Raw genomic sequence first — 25,907 nt, 5'->3', positions numbered from 1 at the left:
TTAAGAGTGTGCTCCTAATCTCAGCTCGTTACCTGTATAAAAGACACCTGGGAGCCAGAAATCTTTCTGATTGAGAGGGGGTCAAATACTTATTTCCCTCATTAAAATGCAAATCAATTTATAACATTTTTGACATGCATTTTTCTGGATTTTGTTGTTGTTATTCTGTCTCTCACTGTTCAAATAAACCTACCATTAAAATTATAGACTAACCAGGTAGCTTAGTGGGTAAGAGCGTTGTGCCAGTAACCGGAAGGTCGCTGGTTCTAATCCCCGAGCCGACTAGGTGAAAAATCTGTCGATGTGCCCTTAAGCAAGGCACTTAACCCTAATTGCTCTGGATAAGAGTGTCTGCTAAATGACTAAAATGTAAATGTAATGTCTTTGTCAGTGGGCAAACGTACAAAATCAGCAGGGGATCAAATACTTTTTTCTCTCACTGTAAATGCTGCACAGCCAATGCAGATGTCAGATTGAAAATGCAGTGCCTTTTAAACGCTTGGTTGCGCATCGGAGAGATCAGTTTTTTATCATACCTAATTATTGGTGTATACTGAACAAAGATATAAACGCAACATGTAAAGTGTTGGTCCCATGTTTCACTCAAATGTTGTGCACAAATGTGTTTACATCCATGTTAGTGAGCATTTCTCCTTTGCCAAAATAACCCATCCAGCTGACAGTTGTGGCATATCAAGAAGCTGATTAAACAGCATGATCATTACACAGGTGCACCTTGTGCTGGGGACAATAAAAGGCCACTTTTTGACACACAACAATGCCACAGATGTCTCAAGTTTTGAGGGAGCGTGCAATTAGCATGCTGACTGCAGGAATGTCCACCAGAGCTGTTGCCAGAGAATATAATGTTCATTTCTCTACCAACATCATTTTAGATTATTTGGCAGTATGTCCAACCTGCTTCACAACCGCAGACCATGTGTAACCACGCCATCCCAGGACCTCCACATCCGGCTTCTAAACCTGAGGGATCGTCTGAGACTAGCCACGTGAACAGCTGATGAAACTGAGGAGTATTTCTGTCTGTAATAAAGCCCTTTTGTGGGGGAAAAACTTGTTCTGATTGGCTGGGCCTGGCTCCCCAGTGCACCCCTGCCCAGTCATGTAAAATCCATAGATTAGCGCCTAATGAATTTATTTCAATTGACTGATTTCCTTACATGAACTGTATGTAACTCAGTAAAATCGTTGAAATTGTTGCATGTTGCGTTTATATTTTTGTTCAGTATAGTTTATAGGCTCATGAGAAATGTCCAGATCCTGAAATGGGTAAAACTAGAAACTGTTCTCCACGGGTCAAGACCATTGTGTAGATCATGAACGCGCAAATTTCACCAGACCGCGGCTGCTGCCCATGATTAAATGCCTCTATAACGGAATATTGAATGCCATTCATGCTTTCCTTTAAAATAGAGTGGTTATGTTGTCTAAACACGTAGGCACTGAAGCTTGTGGTGTGGTGATAAGTTGCATGTTTTTTAGTCCATCCACAATTATATAGACTCCAGGTTAAAGTGCTTAAGGTTGTAAAAGTTGTGGAAGTGGCTGTCTCACTAACATTGGCCAATTTGGACTGAGCACATGACCCACTACAGTGACTGTTAAGCATCAAATCATTGAAAAGAGAAACAAAAAAAATCAAAAACAAAAAAAACATTGATAATGTTTATCTGTTTATTCGATTACATAATATGTAAGATCAAAAACATGAAGAATGACCCATTTATCATTTTCTGTGTTGTCAGCAAGCCACGACTAATAATTGGTCAAAACTTACTGGTGCACAGGTTGAACCAGAACCGATAATTAAAAACACAACATTTGAATATTCAAATCATTATCACGTTTCTCGTTATTTCATATTTCCTTTAGACAATAAAAACAAAACCGTTTGTGTTGATTGATTTCAGATTCAAGTCAAATAAACAAGGAACGACCCTTCACTCGTTTTTTTATCTTGTCATCTTATAGGAAATATTAATTGGCCAAAAAGTACATGGACCACAAACCATGTTTTCTAAAAATGAATACAAATCAACTGAAAATAAGGTTGTGGTCCATCAACACTTCATCAAGACTTAAATGAAAGTTATTTTATTTTTAACACTATACCCCTGGCTATCCCCAAACCCTCAACAACATCAAGGACAAAAAACATCTCTCTCACACATCACACCCTAAGTGCAACAACCGTTTGGTTGTTTACATTTACATTTTAGTCATTTAGCAGACGCTCTTATCCAGAGCGACTTACAGTTAGTGAATACATATTTTTTTTATACTGGCCCCCCGTGGGAATCGAACCCACAACACTGGCGTTGCAAACGCCATGCTCTATCAACTGAGCTACATCCCTGCCGGCCATTCCCTCCCCTACCCTGGACGACGCTGGGCCAATTGTGCGCCGCCCATGAGTCTCCCGTTCGCGGCCGGCTGCGACAGAGCCTGGATTCGAACCAGGATCTCTAGTGGCACAGTTTGCACTGCGATGCAGTGCCTTAGACCACTGCGCCACTCAGGAGTACAATTTAGTGTCCTCATGGGATTTCATAGGAGAGTACAGTACTGTTTACTTAAATCAAAAGGGAAAATAAACAGATATAAAGAGTGAGTGGGTGTGAGAAAGAAAAAAATGCAACAATGTCCATCTTGTTAAAAAAAATATCTGCCTAGAGAGTTGGGGGAAGGGAAGGGTGAATAGTCTTCGTCTTCTTTCGTTCTGTGATAGTTGTTTCATTCAAGCTCACAGTGAGAGCTTGCAATGACACAACTCTTTGTACATGAGTCTCCTCAGCTTTGGCATGTCCAGCTGGCCAAAACTGAACGGCTGCTCCAAGGCTAGGTACTTACAGTACTGTGGGGGAAAAAACAGAAAAACAAAGCGAAGTTAATGTCAATATCAATGGCAAATGCAATGATATAGTATACTGTATTTACGATAGATTTCAAAGCAAATTACTTTTCTACCGGTTTGTGTGTAGCATACGATAAAGTGTGTTGTTAACAAAGTTTTCAAAGAACATGATTAGTTAAGTAATAATGCCTGAGAAGCCGGTGTTTGAAGGATATATTGGCACGGGTGTTGTTAGGCCCGAGACGAAGTCAAGGGCCGGCAAACTGTGCCAATATATCCTCCAAACACCGGCTTCGAGGGCATTATCACTTTTATACAACGGTTTACCAACATATTCAAATAATGATTGACATACTTTCATTAAAAACGTTTTGATTCATTTATTCATACCATTTCATCCTTCCACAAGATATAGTTCCGACACAAATCTAGGGTTGCTACCCAAGCCGGCTGGTCGTTCGTTCTATTGGTTCGGTTGCCAGAGACGCGACCCAGTCGTTCAGTCTTTTTGTTCTGTATCTATGGACGCGACCCAGTCGTTCGTTCTAAATGTTCCATTGCCATACTGGCTGGCAACGTTCTTATCCCTTGCTTGCTAGCCAACTACGGCTAACTTACAGTCACGTCAAAAAGTGCAGCCAGAATAACAGCAAAGTAGCTTCATTTGCATTTGTTTAAGCTGTTTTCTAGTGACATTTATTTGGATACCCCATAACAATGAGCTACTGAGGTGCGATTTCGCCTGGCATAGAGAATGTGCTCACTCGTCAGGACACTTGTTCAGAAGAGCTAGCCAACACCACAGCTAACACAATCACTCAAATTGAAGCTGGAAAGACTGCAAACTACAGTAGCTACGCTTCGTTTCGTTTTACCTTTTTTCAATTGACATTTCTTTGTATATATCCATAAAAATGATGCCAGCTGATTCATGATTTCGACTGGCTGAGAAATACTGCCTGTCTGTCTGTTTCGTCCCAACTCGTTCATTACTATGGGACAGCTGGAGATCGAATTTGAATATTGAAACAATGTTGCAAATGTCAGAGACAGACAGCAAGGTTTATACAAATCTCCGCTGTTGAAAACTAAATGTTAGTCTAAAAGAAATGTGAGATACTGTCTAGATCAGGGGTGTCAAACGTCCGGCCCGCGGGCCGGATCAGGCCCGCAAACGGGTTTAATCCGGCCCGCGAGATGATTTTGTAAAGTATAAAAATGAGCTGAAATGTTTCAATAAAAGAAACTTTTACGCTCTACACCAGGGGTGTCAAACGTACGGCCCGCGGGCCGGATCAGGCCCGCAAACGGGTTTAATCCGGGCCGCGAGATGATTTTGAAAAAAAATATTTTTATTTAGTTTTTAGTTTTTTTAGTATAAAAATGCGCTGCAATTTTTCAATAAAATAAACTGCTGTTCCAATTGCGTCCACTGGATGGCGCAATAGCAATTGTGTTAAGCAAGCAAACTGTTTATACCGGGGCAGAGCAAATAGGTCAAGCAAGTGCAGCCAGTCCGGATGAGCTACTTTGTTTTGCCCGCGATATTTATTACGGCTTCTACTTTTAACATTATGTGCTTTGGCACCCTCATTGCCCCAATATGTCTCTGTCAAAAAAGAGAAAGTGGACGCAGAGTGCAGAGTGTTCCAAGAAAAATTGTCATCCTTCTATTTATTCACGGAATTGAATGGGAAAGCTGTATGTTTGGTGTGTTCACAGCATGTTGCAGTGCTGAAAGAATATAACCTTCGTCGCCACTATGTGAGTCTTCATACCGACAAATATGACAACTTTCAAGGACAGCGGAGAAGAGAGAAGGTGAATGAACTGTTGGCGGGTCTGAAGAAACAGCAGTCTGTGTTTACTCACAGCCGAGACATCAGTGACACTGCAGTGAAAGCTAGCTACCTCATTGCTAATGAAATCGCAGTGGCTTCAAAACCATTTAGTGAGGGTGAATTTGTAAAAACATGCATGATGAAGGCAGCGGAGATTGTGTGCCCTGAAAAGCACCAGGCTTTTGCAAATATCAGCCTGACAAGAAACACAGTTGCAGACAGGATTTCCGATCTTTCAGTGGATTTGGACAGCCAGTTGAAGCAAAAAGTAAAGTAATTTATTGCGTTTTCGGTTGCAATTGATGAAAGCACGGACATTACAGATGTTGCACAACTGGCCATTTTCATCCGCAGAGTTGATGACACATTGACCGTCACCGAGGAGTTCGTGGAGTTGGTGCCGGTGACAGATACAACGACAGCAGCTGATATTTTCACTGCACTCGTCAGCCCGCGCTGGACAGGGTCGGAGTGGACTGGTCCCGCGCTGTCAGCCTGGCTACAGATGGTGCGCCCTCAATGATGGGGAAAAAAAGCAGGCGTTGTGACAAAGTTCAGAGAGAAAGTGCAATCTGCAAATGGAGGACGTGATTTTTGGACTTTTCACTGTATTTTGCACCAGGAGGCTTTGTGTTGCAAGTCATTAAAGATGGATAACGTCATGAAGGTGGTTATTATTTTTATTATTATATTATTATATTATTATATTATTATATTATTATTATATTATCCAAACTGTTAATTTCATCCGATCCAGAAGCCTGAATCAACGTCAGTTTGACAGCCTTCTCAGAGAGAAAGACCACATCTATGGCCTGCCATACCACACTGAGGTAAGATGGTTAAGCCGAGGTGCTGTGCTGAGGCGTTTCTTTGATTTACGAGAAGAAATTGAACAGTTCATGGAAGAAAAGGGCAAACCAGTGTTAGAATTTCACTCCGCAGAATGGATGCAGGACCTTGCATTTATGGTGGATGTTACAGAGCACCTGAATAACTTGAACAAACAGCTGCAAGGGTGCAACAAAGTTGCCACGCAGTATTATGACAGCATACGTTCTTTCAAGTTGAAGCTGTCATTGTGGGAGACCCAACTCGCCGGTGGTGATGCAGCTCACTTCCTCTGTCTGAAAAATGTGTGCGCGACCCAACATGTGGCAGACATGAAGCGGTTCAAAGATAAAATAACGGGACTGTTAAGGGAGTTTGAGCAACGCTTTCAGATTTTTGGTGAACTGGAGAAAGACTTCAAAGTTTTTTGTTCGCCATTAACCGTGAATCCCTCTGATCTGCCCGTCAGCATCCAACTTGAAATAATATACTTGCAGTGTGACTCGGATTTGAAGGGCAAATTTGCCGCAGCTGGCTTGGACACATTTGATCAGAATCTCTTGCCAGGTTACCCCAACTTGACAGCCCTCGCTGCAAAACTGTTGTGCATGTTTGGAACCACATATCTTTGTGAGCAAGTTCTCTGTAATGAGCATAAATAAAACAAAGCTGCGCTCAAGGCTCACGCACAAGCACTTGAATCACATCCTGAAGTTGGCTGCCACTCAGGATGTGACGCCTGATATTGATGCGCTGGTGAAAGCTAAAAGATGCCAGGTATCAGGAGTCAAATAAACTATGCAACCCCACTTAAAGTGCTGCATGAGACACCCTGATATAGTTCTGTGATCTGTGATATACTTATGTGAATCACTGAGGCATTGTGTGTTTGTGTGTTGTTTGTCCTCAGAATTTCAAATAGCTTGAGGTGTTTTATGATTAATAGTGATGTTGTGCTTTTGGACACACTGTCCTCAGGCTCCAGCTTTATGTTTATATGTTTTTATGTTGATGTGCTATTGTTTTTAATTGATTTTATTGTATTTGTATATTTAACCTATTCTTGACTCTGTGGTTCTTGCACTTGTTTGGGGAACAGGATTTCATTATTTGTATCTACATTTCTGCCTGAGAAATGACACCCTGATATAGTTCTGTGATCTGTGAAACAGTTCTGTGAATCACTGAGGCATTGTGTGTTTGTGTGTTCTTTTTCTTTAGAATTTTCAAATAAACTTGAGGTGTTTTATGATTAATAGTGATGTTGTGCTTGTACTATTTTGGACACACTGTCCTCAGGCTCCAGCTTTATGTTTTATGTTGATAGTATTAAAACAAAGAAAACAATCTGAAGTTGTTGTTTTTAAGTTATATATACCATGATTTTACCGTGTAGATTTTCCTCCATGTGGCCCCTGAGCTAAAATGAGTTTGACACCCCTGGTCTAGATGCTTTTTATAGTGGAGATCAAGTGGATAACTTGCCTGGCTGGGCTGGTGAGACAGTGGATTGCGCAGTCAGATGGAACAGAGTAAATAGGCATTTTAACGTCATAGATTTAGCCGGTGGTAACTTGTGGAATAGACACTGGCTGGAATGCGCTTTTAACCAGCATTCAGCATTCAGGATTAGACCCACCCGTTGTACAAATAGACAGATTGCACTTTAGGTTCTGTTGATATTGAAATATGAATAATGATATTTAAGTTAACCCACCTGAAGGACAAATGCTCCGCAGTCGCTGTCATTGTTCTGCCTGCCCACGTTCTGGGAAGCACATGGGACAACAACAACAATCACAAAAACATGGTATCAACTCACAAATAAACATTGCCCACCAAAAATCCAAAAGCCCTCTTACCATTTTGAAGAAACCCTTCCACCCTGTGATAAAATCCTTCTGCTCTTTCTTGATTGCCTCAGCCTGTAAGTATTTTGCAATGTGCTAAAAAAATCAAGAGAAATAGATGGGTGAATATGAATCCACTGTGGGATAAAATATATACAAGTATGTCCACTGAGAGGAGCAGATGTGCTCCCTACAGATCAGTGGCATTCAAAGTCGGGGTCGCGGGGGAACAAAACATTTTATTAACAAAAAAATCAAGAGTACAGATTATTGTATGGGACAGTATACAAACGTTTTTGAGAAAGATCATGTGAGAAACTTTTATTGAGTAAATGTATTTATTGGTTTCTTTTCATTTGTCATTAGTTTTGGGGTGGGGTCGTGAGAAATTATTGGGGAACAAATAGGGTCCTCAGAAATTCTGGCTGAAAAAATGGGGTTCCCGCTGAAAAAGTTTCAATACCACTGCTATAGATCCAAATGAGCAGACTGACTGATGGAGTGTTTGTACTGGCATAAAGGCAGATTTATACTTTCCACATCCGTATGACTGCACAGGTCCGACCGCACAGATAGGCTTTAAGCACAGGGAGGTACACTACACAGACCTTTGGGCAGCGGCGGTTGAGGGTGCGCTGGGAGTCGAAGTATGTGATGGCGCGCTGTGGGACATCCACACACACCAGAGACCAGTGCACCTCCAGATGGATAGGGATCAACAGTAGCCTCTTCTGGAAAATGTTCACCTGGAGAAAAGGGTATGGGTGGAAACTTAATTTGATTTTTTACAAACATTTTCTCTCTTCTTTTATTTTCTCTCCAGGGACTACAGTGATATATTTACAGAAATGCTGATCAGTGTGCATTGTTGATGTAAAAAAAATATAAAATAATCTTCTGACGTGCTGATACAAAACAAAACAAAAAAAATATACAAACAAACACACTTGACAACATGACTAAACTATAGAACACATGCTAAATGAAATTCCGCCAGGGATAACTCACATTTTTTGTCCACCGTTTGACCCCGTCATAGCCCTTTGTCCTCAACTTGTCGTAAAAAAAGCTGTTGAAAAAATGAACCTGAAAGAAAGAGGAGAGGACAGTAGCCACGGTGTGAATGGGAACACATAATACACAAGGTGAGTTTGTGCACACACACAATAGTGGGGCTTTCCTGTGTTGGCGGGAAAAATACTTGCAAATGAGGAATGGGGCATAACATGACCGATGAGGTAAGAGGATGCCAGCACCTAAATGTCATCAAAATTTCTCTCTCCAAAACATATAACAAGGCATGTTATTTTTCTCACCTCTTCTGGGACTGTGTCCATAACCAAATCCCCATACATGTTCATGATCTGTGGTTCGAAGACAAGATATCATTAAAGACAAAACTTTAACATAATTTTTGAAAAACACAAATATTTATATTATTTAGTCACAATGTTTACATAAATCTCACACTGAAAAAGAAATGAAAATCGCACACTCTATTCTATACTGAATCATAACTCAGTATCTATGAAATATTTCATAAACTGCTAAAGTAAAACCATTTTTTCTCACAAAATGTCCAAAACGTGAGGTGATTTGGCAAGACAAACCAACTGAAATGTGCTACTACTGTGGCTCAGAAAATACACAGTGTTCTTTTCAAATGTTAAAGAGTAGAAGTACCTGGTCATTGAGCCAGTTCTGTCCATACAACGTGCTGAGGTCATCCATTGTGAGGGCATGTCGCTTGTAGTTGACACAGAACCCCCTCACCATGGCAGTCCCAGACAGACGCTGGTAAGACTGGATGAGGTGCTGCACAACCACTTTCCTTTGGAAGGGACACAACAACAATGAATGAGACACTTTTCAACATGAAAATACAACACACGTTCATTAGGCACCAAATATTCCGAACCGCAGATGGGGAGGGACTACTTGGACTTGTACAATAAGAAACGCTCGTTTTCATTTCCCATTGCAAAACGTTTAAAAGTATATCCCATTGTGTGCCTAACGAAAATGACCCAGGATGCTGATATGCAATGAGCATGATGAGGTTAAAGGCCAATTATCGTGACAAACCTGTGTGGATCGGAGAAGCTCTTGCTGGGGAAGATGTCCTGTAGCTTGTCCACCACCTCATCCACATGGATAGGGATCATGCTCCCGTACTGCTGCAGGAATTCATTCAACATACCTGGGAGAGAGCGGGGACAGTCACAAAGCCACACAAATTAAATAGAACACCTTTTATTATAGAATCACCAAATTAATGTTTTTATCACATTGTGTTATATTAGATCTCTATGGTCAAAGCTTCAGTCTGGAGATAGAGCTCAATCAATGCATAAATTCTGGTATAAATAGTAATTTTCGCCCAGTCAACGTTGACCCTAACCCATTAATGGACCATTTAGGCATCTTTCTTCATTAGCCTACCACATCTGGAGTGAATTAATAATTCTATATCTATAGTAGGCAATGAGGGCTGTCCCCGACTAAAATAAATCTTGGTCGACCGAGAGTCGTCCTGTTCTTTCGACCAATCGAAATGTTTAAACTTATTTTTCCATATATAGACACACACACCCTATGTGTTTGAATAAAATCATCTGCATAAGCACTGAGCTTGTCTGATGCTTTAAGCACACTGTTTGATGAAATAATTAAGACACACAAATGACTCGCACTGTGTTTTAAAAAATGACAGCGAGTGCCTGTGTGATTGGCGCACGTTGTCTCACTCTCCTCCCTACTGCAGCCAAAAGGCACCACAGCACAGCAAGTGTTTATTGCGCTGTCCGTGCTGAAGCTGCAACATCATTTCAGCCATTTAGTTTCTTACTTGTTTCAGACTGAAAAGTTCTGTTACCGAAATCCCAAATTTGTTTAGGAAAAACAATCCCTATTCCCTCAACCCTTGCGCTCTTTGCGTGAAACATGTAAGCATCGCATGCATGTGACCAATAGGGCCTGACCTATAACCTATCATAATCACATCAATAAATTGGTAATAAGAAAACTACAAACGCAGTAACACGTGACAACAAAATGGATCGGAGGACGTGAAAAATAAACTTGAAATGGCCGAATGTTTACTGGTTGCTCAGGAGGGAAAGGGGAAGTCAGATCTATGGAAGACATTTGACTTAGTTGTGGAAACTACTTGAGAACAAGAAAAAGGAGGGTATAGGAGCAAGCGTTGCGTGAGTATTGTGTGTGCCAAACAATCTGTTAGATTACAATATTATATTTTTTTCTGACCATTTGGAACAGTGTAAACACTAAATAAGTGTACCAGACTCTGTTTAAAAAATTTGTTTAAAGTATATATATATATATATATATAAAGCCTTTATTACAGCAGACTAAAATCAGTTGCATGCATTTGTGAATTGCGGTTTATTTATTGTTTAGGCTAATTATTCAAAGCTCCCTTTATTTAATTTTAAAACTAAAATGTTTGATTGCATTTCAAAGCACGAATGTCTCGTACGCTGTGTGATGGCATGAACAAATTAATGATTGATTGATACAGTAGCCTATATATTGAAATATAGGCCTAAGTAAGTTACGGTATTAAGACTAAACAGGACGCGCCCTTAGGCCTACAGCTCAATGGTGGTTATACAAGGCTACTATACAAAGCCTACTAATGATAACGACATTCCTTATTATTATAATGATGATCATAATAATAATTTGAATAATAAAAATAAGGAGATGAAGAAAAAGGAGGGTATTGGAGCGAGAGCTGTGTGCATATTATGTGTGACAAGCAGGTGCAGTTAAATTACAATTATATTTTTCTGCCTGTTTGGAACAGTGTAAATAAGTAGTAATACCAGTCTGTTCTAACGCGAAAAAATTGTAAAGCCTTTATTACAGCATAGCAAAGATTAAAAACAGAAACATCTGTGAAATTGCTTTATTCAACATTTTGCCGTTGCATGAGGCTTGGTGCTCACAGAATCAGTAGGCTATTAAACAAACACTCAAACAGGCAACAGAAGCAGGATCGGTCTTATTTCTGTAGATATATTTGGATGATTTATAAAGCCAGGCACATTTAACAGTTAGGCTGTTGATTATAGACCTAATTAAATTGGGGTTTCCTCTCTCCTCAATTTTCTTAGACAATTAGGCTAAAGCAAGGGCTGTTTCCTCGTCTCTACTGCTGCTGCCTCCGCCGCATTGTTCTCAATCCTAATATGCTGGTTCATTTTGCTATTATGCACATAACAACATAGGGAAAGGCGCCAATTCTACGGCGCACTGAAGATTATGTTTCATAACCGCGGACAGCGACTGTATTCAACGCGGCAGAAAGCCCATGTTATAAAATAATATTTGATTTATTAGTGTTGCACCATTATTTGTACATAATATAACCATATACAATTTCAGTATCACATGTCTTAGAGTGATGGACTGTGCAATCCCAGTGGCCTCCGCAATGGATTAGTCCACTGAGACAGGAGCGAATCAGACGGGTGTCTTGTGCACCATGAAACAAAAAATTATAATTGCGACTGCTCAACTAAAGAAATCTCGGTCGACCAACAGCCTATCGACCAAACAATCGACCAGTCGGCTAAATGGGTTCAGCCCTACCTAGTGTGGTTTTCCATAGGTTTTTATCAGAAAAGTAGACTAGTACTCAAAGCTGTTTTACCTTGTACACAGGAGATGTGTTCACTGCTGAGTTGCTGCTGAGGAGGAGGTTTATCCTTGTGGATGGTTGGCAGGCCTATAGGTGATTCATGGAAGCCCAGCCCGTCCCTGTCCCCAACCTTGGCTGCATTGCTCGCCACCTCATTCCCTATGAGTCCATTAGTCCCACATGCCCAAGAGTCTGAGGAAAAACAGGAGATGGGTGCAGGTCGTGTAAAAGATATTAACCTTTATTAACCATTTCAGCTCTACAGAACAGTCTGTGATCATTCTTTCTTTCATGAAATGCTACTGCTCATTTTTGAAGACAAATTAAGGAAAGGGGGTGGAGGGAAACAAGTAATTCTGATACAACTTCCAGTTTACATATATTAATGTTCCATATTTCATGACACATCCAACATTAAATTTGGTCCAAAAACAACAACATTATACATACCATCTCCCGCCTCTATATCTTCCCTTTCCTGAAAGCAGCCTTGAGATCCCCCATTCAGACGGGATCTTCCTGGCTTCAGTCTGCTGTGGAGATGTCTGTTCCTGCGGTGCCACATCCTAGTCCTAGCTCGCCTGTACCCCAGGCCCAAAGTCCCAGCCCATTTAGCCCGCTGGCACCATGTCCTCCAATGCAGGGCCAAGCGAGTGCGGCGGTTCACAGTCCTGCTGAGTCCATGCCAGCGCAGCAGCCTCCGCATCCTGAACCCATTGGGCTGTGTTTTTATTTGTGAGGGGCTAGCAGAGTTACTGGCTGTGGGTCTACTCTGATGATGTGATGGTGATAGAAGTGGTGCAGTCCAATCATCCTCTCCTGGTTCTTCCCAACTGAAACCCTCCTCCTCTTCCTTATCCTCTTTATCGTGGTCCATATCCATACGTTATTCCATGCCCCACATGCTAGCTTCCTCCTCAGGCTACCCTAGATTGAAATGCATGGAACTACTATGGGCATGGTGAGGCGTTCTGGAGTCCACTAGATGTCCTGGTCCGGTGGCCTCCTGTCTGCCTGTCTCAGGGCTCCCTGCCAGTGTCAGCTCATTGGTCCAGTGGTTCTGTGCCAAGCTGTCTCCACTGTCTCATCTCTCTCTCCACGGGCACCCCACCTACACCACCTGCTTATAGCCTCTGCCTGGAAAACACAACAAGTGAAGTGGACATAGTAGTTAAGGAACAGGTGATAGTAACTACTGTAACAATAGTAATGGTAGTAGTAAACCAGGTAATACTCATAAACCATTCACTCCCACATTTTTGCCAGACATGCCACTATGCAAATCTTATGCGATTAGTAACCCTAACGTGTAATCCGTAATGCTTTTTAGAGAGAGAGAGAGAGAGAGCGAGCAAGAGCGAGAGAAAAAGAGAGCGAGCGAGCGAGAGAAAAATACAATGCTCTGCCTATATTAAAATTAACCAACATTTACCCCTAATCCTTAGCCCCAATACAGTGCATTCGTAGAGACTCCTGAGTGGCGCAGTGGTCTAAGGCACTGCATCGCAGTGCTAACTGTGCCACTAGAGATCCTGGTTCGAATCCAGGCTCTGTCGCAGCCGGCCAGTATAAAAAAATATGTATTCACTAACTGTAAGTCGCTCTGGATAAGAGCGTCTGCTAAATTACTAAAATGTCAAATTCAGTTTATGGGTCTATATATGGCCAATTCCCGTGAAATAACAAAATATGAAGTTTTAGTCAGAATCACTGATTTAAACATATGTAAAGGCTAATGGATAATGGTAAAATCATTTGTAAGATCATATTGGTCAAGTATATGTATAAAAATGTATATCCATAACCCAACTCAACTTAAATCCACGGAAAAGATAAATACACCTGCTATGATTAAATATTTACAATAAATTGCAGCAAATGTGACCGCTAAGATATTTTCATATACACTATATATAGAAAAATATGTGGACGCCCCTTCAAATCAGTAGATTCGGCTATTTCAGCCACACCCGTTGCTGAGAGGTGTATAAAATCGAGCACACAGCCATGCAATCTCCATAGACAAACATTGGCAGTAGAATGGCCCGTACTGAAGAACTCAGTGACTTTCAACGTGGCACCATCATAGGGTGCCACCTTTCCAACAAGTCATTTCGTAAAATTTCTGCCCTGGTCAACTGTAAGTGCTGTTGTTGTGAAGTGGAAACATCTAGGAGCAACAACGGCTCAGCCACAAAGTGGTAGGCCACACAAGCTCACAGAACGGTACCGGCGAGTTCCAAACTGCCTCTGGAAGCAACATCAGCACAATAACTGTTTTGGTCGGGAGGTACATGAAATGGGTGTCCATGGCCGAGCTGCCACACACAAGTCTAAGATCACCATGCACAATGTCAAGCATCGGTTGGAGTGGTGTAAAGCTCGCCGCTATTGGACTCAGTGGAAACGTGTTCTCTAGAGTGATGAATCATCTTCACCATCTGGCAGTCCGACGGATGAATCTGGGTTTGGCGGATGCCAGGACAAAGCTACCTGCCCCAATGCATAGTGCCAACTGTAAAGTTTGGTGGAGGAGGAATAATGGTCTGGGCTGTTTTTCATGGTTCGAGCTAGGCCCCTTAGTTCCAGTGAAGGGAAATCTTAATGCTACATCATACAATGACATTCTAGACAATTCTGACCATCCAACTTTGTGGCAACAGTTTGGAAGGCCCTTTCCTGTTTCAGCATGACAATGCCCCCGTGCACAAAGTAAGGTCCATACTGAAATGGTTTGTCGAGATCGGTGTGGAAGAACTTGACTGGCCTGCACAAAGCCCTAAACTCAATGAATTGGAACGCCTACTGCGAGCCAGGCCTAATCGCCCAATATCAGTGCCCGACCTCACTAATGCTCTTGTGGCTGAATGGAAGCAAGTGCCCGCAGCAATGTTCCAACATCTAGTGGAAAGCCTTCCCAGAAGAGTGGATGCTGTTATAGCAGCAAAGGGGGGACCAACTATTAATGGCCATGATTTTTGAATGAGATGTTCGACATGCAGGCGTCCACATACTCTTGGTCATGGATTCAATGTATTGAAAATGAAGGCACATATGTAAACTAGACCCTTTAAACATTATATTTACAAAGAAAATATGTAAAAATGTCAATAATGTATTTGTTTTTTAAGCAGTTGAATACAGACTTCTGGTGCAAAATTCGTCTATAAAAGTACACATTGGAGATTTATACTTACGGGTCTTTTGACCATTTTGAGAAATCATATGAAACTTCTCTGAATCATACTAGACACCTTAATAATGAATAATATATTACTTATTTGTTGATAAGCACAACTTAAACTTCTCTAGAGTCTGTAAAGTACAAATGTTTATTTTAACACTATTGTGACCGATGACATTAAATTGGTTAAGTGTTTACTTATCACGGGAGGCCATGGCATGGATTACTGAAATATTAGTGTTTAGTTTCGGCAAATGTATCTAACAAACTGGGATTCGCTAAATGTATGTCGTGAATAAGAACCTTCGTTGTGATAAGTGAAAATAAAATGAAACACACGATCCTTTATCCAACCGGATAGGAGATCAGAGCAGAATTATCTTGCTGGCCAAGTTGTTTTTCATATGAAGCGCGCGCAGAGCACATGAAATCGGATTCTCAACACGGCGAGGTGTTGGTAGGATGGGGATGGTGAGTGGGGGAGAAAACAACTACTTACCGTTTAGATATAGCGTTTCTCCGAAAGAGATACCTGTCAATGGTCCGTTTGGTTTGTATTTTCCATTATTTGAATTGAATACACCGAATAAACGATAAATGCTTTCCCATTCAATGAAAACTGGCGCTTGTTTACGCCACTGTGAAACAGACAACAATAACTAAGTACTTCCGGGTCACAGATTTTTTAAATCCTTCAGATTAAGTGTCCCATGCTGTATACTGTAAATTAATAATTAGAACAGAAATGTAGGTACATGTGAACAATTATCGATACATTTTATACTAGTTCTCAAACAAAGAATAATTTCAAGTATTTCTATAAGATATGTGAATTTATTTATTTATTTTCAAGCCTAAATGGTCAATGTTTTTTTTTTTTGTGTACTCCTATCATTTATTGCGCCATACACATTTTTCTGTACGTGTTGCTGTAAGGGGGGGATTCTACTCAGGAGCACTTCTAGTTTCAAATCTACAGAGTTTACACCCAGAGGAGCTTCACTCAAGTAAGTGAAAGTCACCCAATAAAATACTACTTGAGTAAAGGTCTAAAAGTATTTGGTTTTAAATATACTTAAGAATGTAATTGCTAAAATATACTTAAGTTTCAAAAGTAAAAGTACAAGTATAAATAGTTTAAAATTCCTTATATTAAGCAAACCAAATGGGACATTTTTTTACAGCTAGCTAGGGGCACACTCCAACATCATTTACAAATGAAGCATTTGTGTTTAGTGCGTCTGCCAAATAAGAGGCAGTAGGGATGAACAGGGATGTTCTCTTGAGTGTGTGAATTGGACAATTTTCCTGGCCTGCTAAGCATTCAAAATGTAACAAGTACTTTTGGGTGTCAGGGGAAATGTATGGAGTAAAAAGTATATAATTTTCTTTAGGAATGTAGTGAAGTAAAAGTTGTCAAAAATATTAAATAGTAAAGTACAGACACCAACATAAAAACTATCAACATACAGATAACATCTGAGCCCTTGACAAAAACACCTGATTCAACTTGTCAAGGGCTTGATGATTAGTTGACAAGTAGAATCAGATGTGCTTGTCCGGGGCGAATAAAAAACGAATAAAAATCAAATCTGAATGTACATTTTTGGAATTACAGTAACACTGCAATGCTATCTAACTATGTGTTGGGGGTACTCAAGGACTGGAGTTTGGAAACACTGGGCACAGATTTTTTTCCCACATCGATTTGTTCATCAAAGTAATTTGCGTCCCAGAAAAAGGCCAGTTATTTGAAAATGTATTCAGTGCCTTGAGAAAGTATTCAGACCCCAGGTGGACTCCAATCACATTGTAGTGCGGCATTTCCCAAACTCAGTCCTGGGACCCCAAGGGGTGCACGTTTTGGTTTTGGCCCTAGCACTACACAGTTGATTGAAGTAATCAAAGCTTGATGATGAGTTCATTATTTGAATCAGCTGTGTAGTGCTAGGGCAAAAACCAAAACGTGCACCCCTTGGGGTCCCCAGGACCAAGTTTGGGAAACTCTGTGTAGTTACATCTCAAGGATGATCAAAGGAAATTGGATGCACCTGAGCTCAATATGGAGTGTCATAGCAAAGGGGTGTGAATACTTACAGTAAGTACACTGAACAAAAATATAAACGCAACATGTAAAGTGTTGGTCCCATGTTTCATGAGCTGAAATAAAAGATCCCAGAAATGTTCCATATGCACAAAAAGCTTATTTCTCTCAAATGTTGTGCCCTGTTAGTGAGCATTTCTCCTTTGTCAAGATAATGCATCCACCTGTAGGCGACATATTGAACTTCAATTGTCTCAGGCCAGAGGCACAACATATTAATTTATGGTTAGATCAGAATCGGCGTCATAATCATTGGCCTGTACAGAGAATTAAGTCAAAACCACAAGTCCAAATTCCCATCTCCATCCATGGCTTAGGAAAGGGCCGATTTAGCAAGCTAGCTACTGCCGGACTTCAACACAAGCAGACCAAAAACAGACAGATTTTTCTGAAAATTATATTTTGCAAAGGAAGTGATTTGATTGTTCTGAAGTCAAATCCAAACTGGCCTCACTTGGGGGGGTTGCTGCACTGGGTCAACCCACAGTTGAACTTAGCTCAACACTAACTGGTTAATTCTTTAAAAAATATATATATATCAAGGGAGTTCAAATGCTTGCTGGCATCAATCAATCAAATGCTATGGCTGTATCATGTTATACTCTTTTTGTCCCGACAGCTTCAGGTACATGGGTTACACATACTGAGACGGAGGGGCACTGTTTCCCTCGCTCTGATGATTTCTCCGGTGAGATTCAGCTACTTGTGAATTGACGGAAAATTATGAAAACACAGAAAGAGACGAAAGATACATTATTTTATATATTTATTTATTTTTCTTGGTCAAATATTTGGGGAAGCCTGGCTTCCCTTGGCATCCATGAATACACGGCACTGTGGTATGGGCAGGCATAAGCTACGGACAACAAACACAATTGCATTTTATCGATGTCCATTTGAATGCACAGAGATACCGTGACGAGATCCTGAGGCCCATTCCTGTGCCATTCATCCGCCGCCATCACCTCATGTTTCAGAATGATAATACACAGCCCCATGTCGCAAGGATCTGTACACAATTCCTGGAAGCTGAAAATCTCCCAGTTCTTCCATGGCCTGCATACTCACCAGACATGTTACCCATTGAGCATGTTTGGGATGCTCTGGATTGACGCGTACGACAGCGTGTTCCAGTTCCCGACAATATCCAGCAACTTTGCACAGCCATTGAAGAGGAGTGGGACAACATTCCACAGGCCACAATCAACAGCCTGATCAACTCTATGCAAAGGAGATGTGTTGTACTGCTGCTGCGTGAGGCAAATGGTGGTCACACCATATACTGAATGGTTTTCTGATCCACGCCACTACCTAAAAAATATATATATATATCTGACCAACAGATGCATATCTGTCTTCCCAGTCATGTGAAATCCATAGATTAGGGCCTCATGAATTTATTTCAATTGACTGATTTCCTTATCTGAACTGTAACTCTTTGAAATTGTTGCATGTGTTTATATTTTTGTTCAGTATAAATGAACTATTTCAGTATTTAATTTTCTTTTAATCAAACATTTCTAACAACATGTTTTCACTTTGTCATTATGGGGTCTTGTGTGTAGATGGGAGAGAACAAAATATATTGAATCCATTTTGAATTCAGGCTGTAATACAACAAAATGTGGAATAAGTCAAGGGGTATGAATCCTTTCTAAAGGCACTGTAGGTCCATTATAATTTCTACATATTTTATATCTAGTTTTAGATGTTCAAGAGTGACCTGAAGTGTTTGTTTTTTACCCACAAAACCTCCCGCAGCTGTTTATTGCAATATGAATGTCCAATACATACAATAGACAATAGAAGGTGATTTCCCAAAGTTAAAGTCCCGCAATAAGTCCTACGAGGCTAATATTTGTGTAAACTCTTCAAAGTTGTGTTCTGTGGGTGTCACTGAGTAGGCTGATACCCCATGTCATGGACCTAAGATCCATAGGTAAGGCTGTACCTTGAAATATGAATCCAATACACGCAATAGACTTACTGGGAAGGTGATTTGACACAGTTAAAGTTCCACAATAAGAGTAATGAAGCTAATAGTTGTGTAAACTCTTCACAGTTGTGTTCTGTTGGTGTCACGGAGTAGGCTGATACCCCGAGAGCCATAGGTAAGGCTGTACAGCACATATAAGTATGTCCCCAGGGCTATTCTGAAGTCTACTCCATTCACAGCGCGATTTCAACTAATGTAACTTTTTTTAAATTAACTAATTATTGTCTTTTGTATTTATATAACAACATTCCAATATATAACAACATTCCAAACTTGTTTAGCATTATCTAGTCCCAATTGACCATTTGCTAAGCCCCCCTTGGTTACTGTTGCAACCTCAGTCAACATTTTCCCAGGAAGCCCATTTCCCCATACGAACCCATAACGAAATCCCCTCACAATGATCTCAAACTGTGTTTTTAATACACAATGAAATTAAACACAGACTACACCTTGCTAATCAGGAGACTCTTGGGTATGTTGTGGTGGACTGTCATTCCAATTGCTTCATGGGAACCTAGTAAAATGAAGGTTGTAGTGTGGCTAGCCACTGGATGGCACTGGCTAGCCACTGGATAGCTCTGAATGCACTCTCACAGCATGCAGCCAAAGATGAAAGTTATATTCATAACATGGCAAACTTAGCTAGATAACATGTTTTTCGAAAAAAAACTAGTTATATTATTAACTGTCTAGCTAGCGTTAGCAATGTTGGGTGGTCAATAAGACTGAGAGCTAGCTAACTAGCTGAGCTAGCAAACAATAACAAAAGTATAATTTCGGTTTCGAAAAACACTATTAACAGCTCTGCATTTCACGAATCACAGTAGCAAGTAACTGTCATGCTCTGTTCATTTATCTAGTCATTTAAACAATTTGGTTTTGGATGAAAACTCTCAGTTATTTGCAATGCCCTCAATTGCTTCCATGTGTTTCAAATGTGAGCTTGTACGAGGTCTCGGACCCAACAAAAGTTGAAATCCATTGGAGCGCTGCGATTGGTTGCCCCAAATTCTGGTGTGGGGCTTAGTCAATTGGGTCATGAATAGTGGAGCAGGTCGAGAGCTTCAAGTACCTCAGTGTCCACATCACTAAGGACCTATCATGGTCCACACACACCAACACAGTTGTGAAGAGGGCATGACAATGCCTCTTCCCCCTCAGAAGGCTGAAAAGATTTGGCATGGGCCCTCAGATCCTCAAAAAGTTATACAGCTGCATCATTGAGATAATCTTGACTGGCTGATTGTCAAAGACTCCAGCCACCCAAGTTATATACTTTTCTCTCTGCTACCGCATGGCAAGCGGTACCGGAGCGCCAATTCTGGGACCAAAAGACTCCTGAACAGCTTCTACCACCAAGCCATAAGACTGCTGAACAGTTCATCAAATGGCTACACAGACTATTTGCATTGACCCCTTTTTTTTACACTGACTCTCTTGCACTGGCTCTATGCACACACTCACACAAACTACACTGACACTCCAACTCATACACACTCACATACTACATAAGCTCACTCACACAAAACACACACACACACACACACACAAAACACACACACACACACACACATGCATATTGACACTACACACATACACACTTTCACACGCTTTCACACAGTTCACATATGCTGCTGCTACTCTGTTTATTATCTATCCTGATTGCCTAGTCACTTTTAGCCCTACCTACATGTACATATTAAGTAAATTACTTCAACTACCGCGTACCCCTGCACATTGACTCAATACTGGTGCTGTATATCGCCTCGTTATTGTTATTTTACTGTGTTACTATTTCCTTTTTTTATTAGCACATTTTTCATACTTTTTAACGCTGCATTGTTGCGAAAGTGTTCGTAAGTAAGCATTTCACGGTAAAGTCTACACCTGTTGTATTTGGCGCATGTGACAAAATATATTTGATTTGATTTGATTCCACCATTTTTAACCATTTGCATCAGTTTCCAAGGGGAACTTTTATTTTGAAGGTGAACCCCCGATTCCACTATTGCTGCTCATGCCAATGTTGTTCATCAGTCATGACACATGGATACTCTGATCTGGGTTATGCCACTTTCAAGTGCTAGTTGGAACTAGGAAACTCTGACATTTCAGACTTGCTAACTGCTTGTACACTTAACAAAAATATAAACACAACATGAAACAATTTCAAAGATTTTACTGAGTTACACTTCATATAAGGAAATCAGTCAATTAAAATAAATTAATTAGGCCCTAATCTTTGGATTGCACATGACTGGGAAGACAGATATGCATCCATTGGTCACAGATATTTATTTATTTTTAGGTAGGGGCGTGGATCAGAAAACCATTCAGTATCTGGTGTGACCACCATTTGCCTCATGCAGCGCAACACATCTCCTTCGCATAGAGTTGATCAGGCTGTTGATTTTGGCCTGTGGAATGTTGTCCCACTCCTCTTCAATGGCTGTGCAAAGTTGCTGGATATTGTCGGGAACTGGAACAAACTGTCGTACATGTCGATCCAGAGCATCCCAAACATGCTCAATGGGTGACATATCTGGTGAGTATGCAGGCCATGGAAGAACTGGGACAATTTCAACTTCCAGGAATTGTGTACAGATACTTGCGACCTTGCATTATCATGCTAATAGGTAAGGGTAGGTAACAACACATCTGCCACGCTGATCCTCAACACGGGGCCCCTCAAGGGTGCGTGCTCAGTCCCCTCCTGTACTCCCTGTTCACCCATGACTGCATGGCCAGGCACAATTCCAACACCATCATTGTTTGCCGACGACACAACAGTGGTAGGCCTGATCACCGACAACGATGAGACAGCCTATAGGGAGGAGGTCAGAGATCTGGCCGTGTGGTGCCAGGATAACAACCTTTCCCTCAACGTGATCAAGACAAAGGAGATGATTGTGGACTACAGGGGAAAAAAAGAGGACTGAGCACGCCCCCATTCTCATCGACGGGGCTGTAGTGGAACAGGTTGAGAGCTTCAAGTTCCTTGATGTCCACATCACCAACAAACTATCATGGTCCAAACACACCATGGCAGTCGTGAAGAGGGCATGACAAAACCCCCCTCAGGAGACTGAAAAGATTTGGTATGGGTCCTCAGATCCTCAAAAAGTTCTACAGCTGCACCATCGAAAGCATCCTGACTGGTTGCATCACTGCCTGGTATGGTAACTGCTGAGCCTCCGACTGCAAGGCACTACAGAGGGTAGTGCGTACGGCCCAGTACATTGCTGGGGCCAAGCTTCCTGCCATCCAGGACCTCTATACCAGGCAGTGTCAGAGGAAGGCCATAAAAATAGTCAAAGACTCCAGCCACCTGGATAGGTTTTCTCTGCTACCACATGGCAAGCGGTACCGGAGCGCCAAGTTTAGGTACAAAAAGCTTCTTAACAGCTTCTACCCCCAAGCCATAAGACTCCTGAACAGCTAATCATGGCTACCCAGACTATTTGCGCTGATCTATTAACTAAAATACCTTTGAGTAGCAGCCAGGTACACAATGAGTCTCACTTTTTATTAATAGAGCACTTTCTGCCTGAGGGGTGCATTACTTACCTGGTTTCGCCTTGTTGGATTAGTTAGTGACCACTGCTTTGATTGGTGTAACGTTATCTAGAAAGCACAGGTGTCTGTCCAGATAATGAAAAGGCACCCGCAAAAGAAAATTCAAGGAACTTATTTACATTTTCGGCCTGCATGATCATGAGTCATTTATGGAAGATACCAAAACTTTGGAGATAACAATAGATGGTGAAGTCAAAGATAGGCCAGTGGTTTCCATCTGTGGCGAAGTTTTCCCTAAATCAATGCTTATGACAAATCCAGAACCAGCCATAGAGCCATCTGGCTAATCTTTTGAATATGGTGTAGTAAAAAAAAAGCAACAGCAGATAACATTAGCTAGCTAGATACAGTGCCTTCAGAAAGTATTCACACCCCTTGACCTTTTCCACATTTTGTTGTTACAAAGTGGGATTAAAATAGTTTTAATTGTCATTTTTTGTCAAAGCTCTACACAAAATAATCTTTAATGTCAAAGTGGGAGAAAAATTCTAACATTTGTAAAAAATATATATGGAAAATAAAACACTATATCTTCATTAGATAAGTATTCAACCCCCTGAGTCAATACATGTTAGAATCACCTTTGGCAGGGATTACAGCTGTGAGTCTTTCTGGGTAAGTCTCTAAAAGCTTTCCACACCTGGATTGTGCAACATTTGCCCATTATTATTTAAAAAATTCTTCAAGCTCTGTCAAATTGGTTGTTGATAATCTTAACCTGCTATGTAAACATTAAGCTAACCTGTGTGCACCTGGCTATGGCCGGTCTAATCAATAACGGAGCGCTGATACACCCATCGCTGTTGATCCACCCACTTCTTTTGCAATGCCCACTTTCAGACACGCTCCCAGTATGCAGTTACCAATACTTGGCAATGAGTCCTACGGCAGGATTAATACATGTTTCTCCGGCTCAGCGGCTCCAGAGACCAGCTCCGACCACCAACTGTGTGTCATTATGCGCGCAGAACAAAGTATGCAATTGAGATTATCCCACTGTGTACCGGTGTCCCCTAGCTACAGTGAGGGAAAAAAGTATTTGATCCCCTGCTGATTTTGTACGTTTGCTCACTGACAAAGACATGATCAGTCTATCATTTTTATGGTAGGTTTATTTGAACAGTGAGAGACAGAATAAAAACAAAAAAATCCAGAAAAACGCATGTCAAAAATGTTATAAATTGATTTGCATTTTATTGAGGGAAATAAGTATTTGACCCCTCTGCAAAACATGACTTAGTACTTGGTGGAAAACCCTTGTTGGCAATCACAGAGGTCATACGTTTCTTGTAGTTGGCCACCAGGTTTGCACACATCTCAGGAGGGATTTTGTCCCACTCCTCTTTGCAGATCTTCTCCAAGTCATTAAGGTTTCGAGGCTGACGTTTGGCAACTCGAACCTTCAGCTCCCTCCACAGATTTTCTATGGGATTAAGGTCTGGAGACTGGCTAGGTGTCACGCCCTGATCTAGAGAACTCTTGTTGGTTGTGTCAGGGTGTGAGTTTCAGTTGAGATCTATGTATTGTATATCTATGTTTAGATCTAGTTTTGTATTTCTATGTTTGGCCGGGTGTGATTCCCAACCAGAGGCAGCTGTCGCTCATTGTCTCTGATTGGGGATCATACTTAGGTAGCCTGGTTGCCTACCTTAGTTGTGGGATCTTGTTTGTGTTTCCTGTTAGGCTTGTTGTGTGTATAGCCCATAGGACTTCACGTTTTTGTTGTTGTGTTATTTTGTCAAGAGTTTATTCGTATTAATAAATATGTACGCATATCACGCTGCACCTTGGTCTGACCGGTCTCTCAACGATCGTGACACTAGGCCACTCCAGGACCTTAATGTGCTTCTTCTTGAGCCACTCCATTGTTGCCTTGGCCGTGTGTTTTGGGTCATTGTCATGCTGGAATACCCATCCACGACCCATTTTCAATGCCCTGGCTGAGGGAAGGAGGTTCTCACCCAAGATTTGACGGTACATGGCCCCGTCCATCATCCCTTTGATGTGGTGAAGTTGTCCTGTCCGCTTAGCAGAAAAACACCCCCAAAGCATAATGTTTCCACCTCCATGTTTGACGGTGGGGATGGTGTTCTGAGTTGATGGCAAAGAGATCGGTTTTGGTCTCATCTGACCACAACACTTTCACCCAGTTCTCCTCTGAATCATTCAGATGTTCATTGGCAAACTTCAGACGGGAATGTATATGTGCTTTCTTGAATAGGGGGACATTGCGGGCGCTGCAGGATTTCAGTCCTTCACGGCGTAGTGTGTTACCAATTGTTTTCTTGGTGACTATGGTCCCAGCTGCCTTGAGATCATTGACAAGATCCTCCCGTGTAGTTCTGGGCTGATTCCTCACCGTTCTCATGATCATTGCAACTCCATGAGGTGAGAACTTGCATGGAGCCCCAGGCCGAGGGAGAGTGACAGTTCTTTTCTGTTTCTTCCATTTGCGAATAATTGCACCAACTGTTGTCACCTTCTCACCAAGCTGCTTGGCGATGGTCTTGTAGCCCATTCCAGCCTTGTGTAGGTCTACAATCTTGTCCCTGACATCATTGGAGAGCTCTTTGGTCTTGGCCATGGTGGAGAGTTTGGAATCTGATTGATTGATTGCTTCTGTGGACAGGTGTCTTTTATACAGGTAACAAGCTGAGATTAGGAGCACTCCCTTTAAGAGTGTGCTCCTAATCTCAGCCCGTCACCTGGATAAAAGACACCTGGGAGCCAGACATCTTTCTGATTGAGAGGGGATCAAATACTTATTTCCCTCATTAAAATGCAAATCAATTTATAACATTTTTGACATGCGTTTTTCTGGATTTTGTTGTTGTTATTCTGTCTCTCACTGTTAAAATAAACCTACCATTAAAATTATAGACTGATCATTTCGTTGTCAGTGGGCAAACGTACAAAATCAGCAGGGGATCAAATACTTTTTTCCCTCACTGTAGCTACAGTTGAAGTCGGAAGTTTACATA

The 25,907-nt window shown here is 41.3% G+C and overlaps 1 protein-coding gene across 1 annotated transcript; it reads right to left on the bottom strand.

Annotated features, from left to right (window-relative positions):
- Positions 1-2,481: 2,481 nt before the first annotated feature.
- On the bottom strand, positions 2,482-12,980 carry senp3a (SUMO specific peptidase 3a). Its single transcript, XM_041895329.2, has 10 exons — positions 12,514-12,980; positions 12,076-12,255; positions 9,483-9,597; positions 9,081-9,228; positions 8,714-8,761; positions 8,406-8,483; positions 8,006-8,143; positions 7,410-7,493; positions 7,265-7,315; positions 2,482-2,875 (listed from the first exon to the last, which is right to left on the bottom strand). The coding sequence occupies exons 1-10, from the start codon at positions 12,944-12,946 to the stop codon at positions 2,765-2,767; spliced, it is 1,386 nt and encodes a 461-aa protein (XP_041751263.1). The 5' UTR covers positions 12,947-12,980; the 3' UTR covers positions 2,482-2,764.
- Positions 12,981-25,907: the final 12,927 nt, after the last annotated feature.

The sequence above is a fragment of the Coregonus clupeaformis genome, chromosome 13 (assembly GCF_020615455.1).
Source record: "Coregonus clupeaformis isolate EN_2021a chromosome 13, ASM2061545v1, whole genome shotgun sequence".
Lineage (NCBI taxonomy): Eukaryota > Metazoa > Chordata > Actinopteri > Salmoniformes > Salmonidae > Coregonus > Coregonus clupeaformis.
This window is presented reverse-complemented; position numbering and strand designations above follow the sequence as displayed.